At 37.8% G+C, this 12,610-nt stretch overlaps 1 protein-coding gene across 3 annotated transcripts in view; it reads right to left on the reverse strand.

Annotated features, from left to right (window-relative positions):
* Nucleotides 1-12,610, reverse strand: part of LAMA2 (laminin subunit alpha 2) — a 708,999-nt gene that overhangs the window by 372,743 nt on the left and 323,646 nt on the right. For all 3 annotated transcript variants that reach the window (XM_025294565.3, XM_025294564.3, XM_044924246.2), the window contains 2 exons: nucleotides 7,986-8,126; nucleotides 4,048-4,221 (listed from right to left, as the gene is read on the reverse strand). In XM_025294565.3, the coding sequence (XP_025150350.3) occupies nucleotides 4,048-4,221; nucleotides 7,986-8,126 (315 nt within the window). The remainder of the gene's footprint in view (nucleotides 1-4,047; nucleotides 4,222-7,985; nucleotides 8,127-12,610) is intronic.

A 12,610-nucleotide genomic window follows, 5' to 3' on the forward strand; every position in this document is an offset into this window, starting at 1 on the left:
CTGCACTATTTCAGATCACTAGGGTAACTGAAAAGAAATAACTATTTCAACGTTCCAATAGCACTTAGTTTACTAAAGCAGTAAATTATTCCAACTCTGAAATACCCAAACTGTTTCTCAAAGCTGTGGCCTGCAGCAAGTCAGCAGGACTCTGTGCTCTAGCACTTTACATTCATGCCTGGTTCCATGCTTACACGAATGCCCTAAAAGCAAGCATTAACCTCTGTCAAGTATTTGAAGAAAATAAGATGCTGCCAAGCAGAGCCCTGTGGGTGCCTGACTTAATTTTCTTTGAATGTCTACAGTGGAAGGGGCAGGGAATTAACACTCGACTGTGAACACTGTGCTGGATGCTCACACATATATGGGAAAAAAACATTTTCCAGGTTGCTGTTGAGGGATTAACTCTTAGTTGAGATTGTAACCCAGTGGGGCTCCATGGGACCTTCTCCGGACAGAGTCCTTCCCCTTGTCATCTGCTGGTCTTTTATTCCTAGAAAACTTGTAGTCTCCCAGGCCTCCTGAGTCATAAAAGCCTGGCTCAAGAATTACTAATAAAGTCCAGAACAACAACAACAAAAAAAATTAATGCTTGAAGGAATTGAACATGTAGTGACAAAAATAGCAGTTGGTCCAGGAGAACTGGTAAGAACTTAAACAATAAACCTTAAATATGACAGCCATAGAATATTTAGTTCCTCCCTAAAGCACCTGGACAACAGTAAACTAAGGCACATTCCCTGAGTTGTTCTACAGATGCTAAAACCTCCATCAAATCGAAGAAGCTAACTACTTGATGACCATGAGCACACAGTCTCCTACTGAAACCTGAGGACTGATAATGTTAACCCCTGTAACACTGCCCTGTTATCTCACCATCAACCAATCAGAGAACTGTGCACAAGCTGATCACATACCATGTGACATATCCCCCCCCCACACCCCCATCACTTTGCCTCTAAAAGTGCTTTGAGGAGTTTGGGTCTTTTGAGCATCACGGACTGCCTCACTCTCTTTGCTTGCCCCTTTTCAGCTCGAAACTCCAATGTTTCAGTTCATTTGGCCTCACTGTGGGTTCAGCACACAAACTTGCCATAGACAACAAGATTATGGAAATTTTTTAAATGAGTAGTATAAAAATATGCTAACTTTTCCAGGCCTCATCTACTATCTACATACACAACTATATCTACCTATGTATTCCTCATTATTCCAAAGAGGGACTGTAGTCAATAAAAATGTTCCTTAATATGAAAAGTATTCCTTTGCTAAACTGGCTAGTGCTCTTGAATTTAATTATGACCAGGCAGGTTTCTATGTTAGCAAGGTGTATCTCAAGTGAGAGCAGTTTTATTATTTGGGGTTAGGTTACCAGAACACAGGAAGATTGGCATGTGGCACCTTCATTAAAATAAAATATGTACAACACATCTCCCATCTGTTATAAGTGAATTTATCACCAAGGAACTTAGAAAATGTTTGAAAATTGGTTATACAAATATTTAGGAAAAGCTAATAGCATCTCATAAATACTTTTTTCAACTTAGAAATTAATACTAAAAAGGCAAAGGAAGGATTATATATTGAGAGCTTCCTGGTCATGGATGCAAATCAAATTCAGTATCTAAGCAGATATACTAGTTTCTCGACATACTGTTTCTGTCAGATTTTGGCAATGGCTCTGATTCCAATAGCAATTACTGGGAAAGAATTTAGCCTCAACTATTTAGAAAAGTGACTTTACTAGATTTACAAATAAGGTCCTACAATTTTCCATTTCGTTAGCAAGATATTATATCAACCAAGCTAAGCATGTCATCATGACTGTAATTTATATGATGTGACATGACAGTTAAGATGTACTACGGTAATTTGTGAGAGCTTGCATTATTATTGTAGTATCAAAAATTTATATGGTTCAGTTATTAAAGCAAATTGTTTCATTCATACTGAGATGTCTGACAGTAAACCACTGAGGGCTTCCACATTACATTAAAAAACGTCTTCCATATTCAAACAATTTGCACATCCTGTTACCAGTATTTTGCTCACTGAATGGAAACCGAAGCACAGGCAAACACAGCTTTTTGATGTGAACATGATCTGTGCAGGATATGAAGTACTTCATTGTGGGTGGTTACAAGGAGCAGTCCAGACAGGATAAGGAAAGTTATCTTTGGGAACCAACACTACGAACAGGATGTCCAAATGCTTTGCTCTGATGCTATTTCGTATCCCATTTGCTTGCCTTCCATCAGTTTGATTTTCAGCCAATAGAAAGAAAAAGCATATGGGCAAAGAAGAAATGATGGAAAATATGGCAAATATTCTATTTTAAAAAACTACCTATAAGTAAACTTCACTGTGGTAAGAAAAGTAAGACCTCTGAAACTCATCCAGTTTTGACCCATGGTTCTTCTCTAAATTCCTCAGAACAGTTGGAAAAAAAGACAGCTTCTGGTTTTTTTTGTTTTGTTTTGTTTTTCGGCAATTTTAAGCTACAGACATTTGAGTCCTATGTGCTATTTTATTCTTGTCAGGTATTCAGGAATTCCTAAATAGAATAGAATAGAATGACCTCTTGTTGGAAAGGGCTTTGAAGTAACAGTTTAATTAGAGTTTTATTACAGCTGGAAAATTTTATGCAAAAGTCTCTTTAAAAATACATATTCATTTAAAAATGTGTTTTACTCATTTACACATTTTTCATAATGGTATTTAGAGGCCTGTAAAAATAAGAAACAGGCCAAAGTTATAATGTTTTCAATCAGATAAAAATACTAGTTTCCATTCATATGAACTAGCAAGATTTTCTGTCTTAATGCTTACACACCACTAGTTATTAAAATATTTTTATTTTTCATGAAGTTTTTTCCAAAGTAAGCTATATTCTTATAGTTGAAAACTAGTCTTATATAGCATCAATTTGCTAAAGGATTTTTCTGGGACTGTCACAATTTCTGGTGTGATCAGGTCATTTAATTATGAGCTGACAAGGTATTAAGTTCCACAGATCAAGCAAGTATTCTCATTTAGAATTTCAATATCAAATTTTGTTTCCAATGAATTGTTAAGCAAAATAAAATAAAATGATAAAAGCCAAGGAACCTATCCAATTAGAGTTAATTCACAACAGAGGGGAAGAAAGAAGCACCTCATCTCTGAAAGTGCTACATTTGTTTATCTGTGTGTGTGTTTTTATATGTGTGTCAGTGGGCTTGAAAACATGTGCTTTCAATCTGGCTCTTCTTTTATGGTAGTTCTCTTCCTGAGCTCCAGGAAATATGGTGTTTATTATAAGCTTCATGGCAAGTATTAAATTAGTTATGTAATAAATTTCATTTCCAATTAACATTCCGACAAGGTAGAGAAAGTAGCTCTCCTGAATACCAGTTTTGAAATGAAATAGAAACAGATGAGAAAGACTTCAGTAAGTATTCCACCACAGACAGTTCTAGAGAAACAGCTATTTCAAGTAAACATGACACCGTTTCTTCCAATATCTACAATCTGTTTTGCAAAAAAAAAAAAAAATCTAAAGGTTTCATTGGTTTATTTTTTCTTCCAAAATGTTAACACAGGATAGCAACTATATAGAACTGTGACGTGGGGATGCAACCACCCATGGGGCAGGGTGGAAAAGTCCAACTTAATCTGATTTAGTTGGTTCCAGGCACTGGCAACCCACTCCAGTACTCTTGCTTGGAAAATCCCATGGATGGAGGAGCCTGGTAGGCTGCAGTCCATGGGGTTGCTAAGAGTCGGACACGACTGAGCGACTTCACTTTCACTTTTCACTTTCGTGCATTGGAGACGGAAATGGCAACCCACTCCAGTGTTCTTGCCTGGAGAATCCCAGGGACGGGGGAGCCTGGTGGGCTGCCATCTATGGGGTTGCACAGAGTCGGACACGACTGACGCAACTTAGCAGCAGCAGCAATCCAATCAGTATATATTTGATCTCATCTTCCTTTAAAGAAAGACTATATAAAACCCATTCTCCTTATTGATCAGTTGAAGCAAGAAGCAAGCACTGTATGGACTCACCTTGTTTCCTAGGTAAGGCGCTGGTGCACTCCAGAAGTAGCTCTGGGGCAGGGCTTGGCGGGCCTCCACGCTGCTGACGCTGATCTGCTGAGGTGGGTCTAAGTCATCCAGCTGGGGGGCCACTCGAATATGGCCGGAAATGTCAGTCAGATACCAGCCACTCATGTCTTGTATCTTAAAGAAAACATACAATCATTGTCACTTAGGAAAAGAACCCAGACACTTCACTTTCCTATTTCTGTAGTGTTCATATTTTGAAAATTAAAAACACAAAAACTATGAGCGTTTAGGAAAATATAAAAGTTGTGTATATCTTGATAACTGTTTATAATAGCCAGGACATGGAAGCAACCTAGATGTCCATCAGCAGATGAATGGATAAGAAAGCAGTGGTACCTATACACAATGGAGTATTACTCCATTATATACTCAGCCATTAAAAAGAATACATTTGAATCAGTTCTAATGAGGTGGATGAAACTGGAGCCTATTATACAGAGTGAAGTAAGCCAGAAAGAAAAACACCAATACAGTATACTAATGCATATATATGGAATTTAAAAAGATGGTAACAATAACCCTGTGTACGAGACAGCAAAAGAGACACTGATGTATAGAACAGTCTTATGGACTCTGTGAGAGAGGGAGAGGGTGGGAAGATTTGGGAGAATAGCATTGAAACATGTAAAATATCATGTATGAAACGAGTTGCCAGTCCAGGTTCGATGCACGATACTGGATGCTTGGGGCTGGTGCACTGGGACGACCCAGAGGGATGGAATGGGGAGGAAGGAGGGAGGAGGGTTCAGGAGGGGGAACACATGTATACCTGTGGCGGATTCATTTTGATATTTGGCAAAACTAATACAATTACGTAAAGTTAAAAAAAAAAAAAAGTTGTGTATATCATTAAACGTCTCATATGTTCTCACCATTATTTTTTTTCTTGATGTTTCTAGGAGTTTGGATGATATTATAGTATAATCTGTTTTTATTAATCCAGTGTGATTTTTAAAAATTATGATTTCAAATACTACTTTCTTAAAAAGTCATTTAAAATCACACATAATTTTGTATAAATTATCAAATAGTTGAAGTTTGAATTTTGCATTTTTCACTCCATTAGTGCTTTCCTGTTTATTATGGAAACAATTATTTCAAAAGGTATTATATATACATTTGAAAAGAAGAGGAAGAAAAGAGATAAGATATAAAAGGTAGATTTTCATTTACTACTTCCTTCCTTTTCATATATTTAAATTTCAACTTGAGGCTCCAGGATAGTTGAAAACACCAGCTCCCAATACTGTTCCTATTCCTTCCCATGGGGTCAGAAGTGCTATAAGAACTCTTAGTCTTGATCCTTTGCCCAAAAAAGGAAAGAACATTTAAGAAGGAATTAGGAAAAGATGACTTGCTTTGACATGTTTATTCTCCAGCTATGTGTGGCACACAGCTACAATTCTAAATTTAAACCATCCTACTTAGAGCAGAGTGAAAAAGTTGGCTTAAAGCTCAACATTCAGAAAACTAAGATCATGGCATCTGGTCCCATCACTTCATGGGAAATAGATGGGGAAACAGTGGAAATAGTGTCAGACTTTATTTTTCTGGGCTCCAAAATCACTGCAGATGGTGATTGCAGCCAGGAAATTAAAAGACGCTTACTCCTTGGAAGGAAAGTTATGACCAACCTAGATGGCATATTCAAAAGCAGAGACATTACTTTGCCAACAAAGGTCCATCTAGTCAAGGCTATGGTTTTTCCTGTGGTCATGTATGGATGTGAGAGTTGGACTGAGAAGAAAGCTGAGTGCCGAAGAATTGCTTTTGAACTGTGGTGTTGGAGAAGACTCTTGAGAGTCCCTTGGACTGCAAGGAGATCCAACCAGTCCATTCTAAAGGAGATCAGTACTGGGTGTTCTTTGGAAAGACTGATGCTGAAGCTGAAACTCCAGTACTTTGGCCACCTCATGAGAAGAATTGACTCATTGGAAAAGACTCTGATGCTGGGAGGGATTGGGGGCAGGAGGAGAAGGGGACGACAGAGGATGAGATGGCTGGATGGCATCACTGACTCGATGGACATGAGTTTGAGTGAACTCCGGGAGTTGGTGATGGACAGGGAGGCCTGGTGTGCTGCAATTCATGGGGTCGCAAAGAGTCGGACACGACTGAGCAACTGAACCGAACCTTACACCGGATACAGAGGTTTGCAGCTACCAGGGACCCACTAGTCATGTGTGAGCTGCTTGGCGTTGTGGGTAATGGGTAGCAGAATGGTAATGGTGATCACAAATGCATGAAATATTTTTAAAATTTTCATGTAGAGGTTATTTGATTCTGTATCTTCTAAAGCTGTGGAACTGCTGGGACTGCCTTTGTCAAGAGAGAGTCAGTGAAAGTTTATCGGACAGAAAAGCAGCAAGATACATACTACTTCTCTCCCCTTTCCAACATCATTCATCAGACCTCCAAGGACAGCCCAGTGAGATTCAGAGAAAGTTCTTTCCAGAAAAACTCCTGAAATGCAAATATAAGTGAACCTAGTTTCTGAAGTACAAGGCTGAATGCTACTTCTGCGCCTCTGCTAACCATAAAACTTTTGTACATTAATGGAACAGTCTAGAGGGTGAAGTTAGACTAGCTGTTCATTTGCCGTTGGTTCTACAAAATCTGTTCCACAAGCAATACTTGATAAAGTACACACAGGTTCATTTAGGTACAAAGAGTACAATCAGAAACTACTCATAATATTTCAGACTTAAAAGCAACACAAGTAGAGAAAATTTTCATAGCTGTATTAAGGATTAGTTAGCTGATTAAAGCCGAAAGGCAGCAGTGTTTGGAATTCAGATTTATTAAAAGAGTGATCTTTGTAAAGTCCAACTCTAATCACAACACCCCCTGCTACAATCCTTCAGTTACTTACTCTCCAAGGATAAGAGCTCAACTTCTTAGTAAACTCAACCATGTATGTCTAGTTTCTCATTCCCTCTGTAGGCTTCTCCTCCTTTTCCAGCCTGTTTCCTTGTATTTTGTACTACTAAGTGCTGCCACATAAACTATTTGAAATTCCCTGAAGGTCCTCTTTCATAAGGAGGAAAACTGCTGTCTGTGAAGGGATGAAAAATCAATGAGTGTATGATAGGCAAAGGAGGTAGGAGGGAAACATGTTTATGTTTATGGTAGAGGAAGATAATCCCAGGGCTTCCCTGGTGGTTCAGTGGTAAAGAATCTGCCTGCAATGCAGGAGACCTAGGCTTAATCCCTGGTTGGGAAGATCCTCTGGAGAATGAAATGGCAGCCCACTCCACTATTCTTCCCATGGACAGAGGACCCTGGCAGGCAACAGTCCATGGAGTAACAAAAGTTGGAGTAAACCACCATCACCACCACTAAACATGTAATAACTTGAACTTTTCCAAATCAATTAAGAATGAAGATATTACTCAAATTTAGTTTCTCCTTTTAACAAAGAAAGAGCTATGGTAACAACAAATCACAACTAAAGACTGGTGGGTAATAGGTATTATGTACATAGCTGTTAAAGGAGTTTCTCTTAATGTGTGTACCAAAAATACTGGTGAATGCAATTCATAATCCTTCCTATGGCAATCAGAGTATTCTCTGTTGTACTGTCTGCCCTTGAGGCAAAAGCAGCATTAATTCCATCATTGTTTCATATACTAATCATGGACACTGAAAAGGCTAGTGTTGACTTCTTATAAGAGGCTCCAGTTTACACACTGGTACAAAACCTTAAAGGCTTTGGTCAAAGAGACAGCTAGTATTTGAAAGAAAATTCCATCACTTCTCCAAGATAAGTTTAAGTAGAAACTCACTACAAGAAAAAAAAAGTTAATTTCTTACAGAAAGACAATAGCAAGAAGCCCCGTGGAGCAGCACACAGAATTCAAAGGCTATTTATTGCTTACGTTGCCATAGGTCCAGTAGGAGCTTTGACATCTGTTTGAAACTCCTGAACAGAAGCACTCATCACAACCTTTATGATTATCCTCTTGCAAATTGAAGAACCCAAATTTGCAGCGGCTACAGTCTCCTCCTTCAACATTTTCCTATAAACAGAGAAGTAGGTTATTAACACAGGTGCCCTTCAAAATAAAACAATGTCCCTATTTCTGCTTAAGAAAAATATAAGCTGTATATTCTTCATGTTACCTCTCAACTTTATTTAATGTATAATCATATTTTTAAAAATCTCAAAAACTTCTTATTAACTATATGCTGTCCTAACCACACTAACAGGAAATAATGCTTGATTATTATCAAACAGTAGTCTAATCTACTGCACCAAGTTACAATTTGATCTTCATCTTTGTCCAGAGTGGAGTAACTGTCATGATAAATCCAGCAATAACTTAGACATTTGGCTCAGTGTTTAACCATCTATGTTGTTGAACTGTTTCCCCTTAGAACACATGATACATGATAAAATAAAAGATATTAAGCTGATACATAAATGTAGAATAGAACATTGGTATTATACAGATGGTAAAATATTTTTCACACCATATATGAAAAATACAAATCCTTGAAGCAAGCCTAAGAATGAGACAGGTAGAGAAACTGGGCAAATAGTCACACTTTTTCCCTGATGAGATACAGTAGGAAAGAAAGTAAGTTTTCCCTAGTTAATTTTCACAGTGTTTCCTTTAACACACTGGTATAGTCAGTTAATCACAGCGTAACATTATGGGGAAAAGATTATTCTCATTTGGTGACTGCTCTTTAGATTGGCTTCATTAATCCTAGACCCAGTATACTGAAAAATTATTTGTTTATACGTGGAACTCAAGCCAGAGAAAGTTGACTATATGACGAAAGACTGGGAAGGCTATAATCTCTCAGCTAAACAATGGTTAATCTTGACTAATGTCTTCCATATGAAAGTTCCCTGCTTTTCAGGAGATAGATTCATAGTAGTCCCGACGTATGAATTTGCCCCACATTTTCCCTCTTCCTTGAATTCTCTTATTACTTCCATTCTGAAATTTTCCTTTTCCTTAGAAAACTAGCTTCTTTCTCAAATGTGTTCCCAGAGCCTCTGTCATTCTTCTATTATAACCACAGAAAAGTCCCGTTGTGTCTTCTAAGATCATTCACTCCAGCCATGCCATAATCTTTTCAGACGCAGAACCCTGTCTTACCTGCCTTTGTTATACCCCCAAAGTGGAAGTGTTTCTGGTACAACACTGAATACTAGCTTAATAAAGCTGTATTAAGTTTAGATAAATCTCTTGGTGGTCATATTTTTCACACAGAGTGAAATGCTATGCACCTAGTAGATGTTTCATAAAAACATGTTTGAATAAAGACTGGGCAGAAGATAGGGCAATAAAAATGTGAGCATATAGGGGGAAAGATAGAAGAAGAACAAGAGCATGAAAAATAGAGAAATTTATAAAAATAAACAAAGATATTCTCCTGATATCCAAGAGAATAATATATTTGAAATTAAGTTTGGGGCTTGATTTCTATGTGTTACTTACCACCTCAACCATTTCTACACTGCCAGGAGCCTAAACAAAAGACTGTCTTGCAACACACTCCAGTGTTCTTGCCTGGAGAATCCCAAGGACGGGGGAGCCTGATGGGCTGCTGTCTACGGGGTCGCACAGAGTCAGACACGACTGAAGCGACTTAGCAGCAGCAGCAGCAGAAGACATGTTTCACATGTCAAACTTCAGCCTCCCAATATGCACATAAATTTAATTATTGCACTGATATTCCTGCTAGTATTCTTGCTATTTCTAAGGTAAATTTCAGATATTTTCAGATGATAGATGTCAACAAAACTAATCAAACTAATTTCAGACCTAAGATGGCAAATATATCCCCAAAATCCTGAACCTGAGAGCATCTTCAGAAGAGGACACAGGCAGGAAGGATGAAACATCAATAATGATAATTTAGCTTATTCCATTAAGGATACAGTACAGCTGTTCTGTACACTGTGTTCTTATGTGCTTGGTCTAATTTTCTTTCATTTACTCTAATTTGAAAGCTTGTAATACCACTTTTCTGAGATTCATACTGAGCCTAACAATTAGAAACTTTCAGACATTAGTTACATTTTTGTTAGTTATTTTAGCCTAGCAATATGACCTTGAAAAGTAATGATTAAATAATTACAATATTCAATTTAATAAACCAAAGTATCACATTATGGTAGAAATACTAGGTACTATAAAGATGAGTGAGTCAAGATCTCTGTCTTTAAAAGCCAACATCTAGAGTTGAGTAAAAAGATACATTTACAATCAACATAATGCAAGGAGAACATGAAAAGAAGATATCAGAAATAAATTATAAAAACACAGAGGATAAAGGGCTGGTTTCTGCTATGAAGCCTTGAGGAGGCTTTATGACAAGAGTGGAATTTGACCTAAGCTTTCGAACATGGTTTAAAAATTCATCCTGATAGAGGGGATAGAAGAGAGACCTCATTAGCAAAAATAATAGGAATAAATAATTCAAAGCTTAGAAGTTTCATTCAGTATTTAATCTTTAAAAAACTATATTGAATATTTCCGTTATGCTAGGATCTTAATTTGGTGCTTGGTTTCCAGGGCCCCTAACTTCATGAAATAAACCTTTAAGAGATCAGATCTTATCACATAGGAATTGATGAAAAGTCATTAAAAGGTCTTCAGTAGGAGATAAATCAACACAACTATACTTGAGGTGTTTAACCTGGCAATAGTAAGTAAAGTATCCATAACATGAGACACTAGAACAAAGAAACTTTTCAATATCATAAGGTGCAGTAAAGGATTAATTCAATGATCTTAGAGTATTCAAACCCACATTCTAAATTGAAAAAACTGTCCTTTGACCAGCTCCTGGGACATAACCACTAAACCCTTAGAACTTCTTGCCTGATAAGAATGTCTTTGTATAACCAAAACCAGGAGTCATATGAGATATTTTATGCTAATGATATGATTTATGGTAAATGCCTAGTTTTGTTTATGTGGGGTCCTTGCCATTATGTATCAGTTTGACCTAGGGGTAGTTGAGACTGAGTAGACAAAGTCACGGAGAATGCAATGGCACCCCACTCCAGTACTCTTGCTTGGCAAATCCCATGGACGGAGGAGCCTGGAAGGCTGCATGGGGTCACTAGGAGTCAGATACAACTGAGTGACTTCACTTTCACTTTTCACTTTCCACTTTCATGCATTGGAGAAGGAAGTGGCAACCCACTCCAGTGTTCTTGTCTGGAGAATCCCAGGGATGGAGGAGCCTGGTGGGCTGCCGTCTCTGTGGTCGCACAGAGTTGGACACGACTGAAGCGACTTAGCAGCAGTAGAAGCAGCAGACAAAATTAGTTATATGAGTACTCCATATCTACTTAATTTGACCTCCAATACAAACCTTGAACACTAAGACTTCAATGAATTTTCCTGGTTGATAATAACTCATATGTGTTGTAAAACAGTGTTGTTAGGAGAATTAACCACTCTCTGTATGATTCTACTGGGAGAGGATAACTGGAAGTTTGTGCTTGGTCTCTCCTTGATTCTCTCCTATGCACCTGTTGTTGCATACAAAAGGATATAGGATTTTGACCTGTATCATTCTCACTTTATCTTTTTCATTTTTTTGTCTGCACTGTACACAGCTGGGATCTTAGTTTCCCAACCAGGGATTGAACCTGTGCCCCCTGAATTGAAAGTGTGGAGTCTTAACTGGACCACTAATCCCCTTTTTTACTTTAATAAACCATGACTATAACAGCTTTTCAAAGTTATGAATCTTTCTAGTGAATCATTCAAAATGAGTGTGGTCTTTACCAATACAACATGGTAAGGATAGTAGGATATCTATACCTATAAAAACAGGTTAACCAACTGTTAGTTTTACTTTGTTTATTGCAACAAATCTTGAGGCAAAATACTTTAGATCCTGCTACAGTTTCTAAATCTGTATACTAATTCATTTCAGTGAATCCTACACTCAATTCACTTCAACTTACTTGAAAACAAGTATCAGCTCTAAGTCTGCATGTACCTTATATAATATTGCATAGTACCCCTGCTTGAAACCACAACTTTAAGTTTCTAGACTTCTTCACTTTTAGTCCTGAGTCTATACCATACTTTTCTTTAATTGAGTGTAGTTCCTAATCGATTGAGTTAGAATCACTCAACAGAAAAGTCCTTGGTTCTGATTTTTCTCAACCTCTACTACAGTTGAATATTAAGTCAATACTAAATATGGTAAATATCACTTCAGTTGAGTCGCTCAGTCATGTCAGACTCTTTGCGACCCCATGGACTGCAGCACACCAGGTTTCCCTGTCCTTTACCAACTCCCAGAATTGTTAAAAATCATGTCCATTGACTCCGTGATGCCATCCAAACATCTCATTCTCTGTCGTCCCCTTCTCCTCCTGCCTTCAATCTTCCCTAGCATCAGGATCTTTTCCAGTGAGTCAGTTCTCCGCATCACATGGCCAAAGTATTGGCGTTTCAGCTTCAGTATCAGTCCTTCCAGTAAATACCCAGGACTGATTTACTTTAGGATGGACTGGTTG

Source organism: Bubalus bubalis, chromosome 10, assembly GCF_019923935.1.
Source record: "Bubalus bubalis isolate 160015118507 breed Murrah chromosome 10, NDDB_SH_1, whole genome shotgun sequence".
NCBI lineage: Eukaryota > Metazoa > Chordata > Mammalia > Artiodactyla > Bovidae > Bubalus > Bubalus bubalis.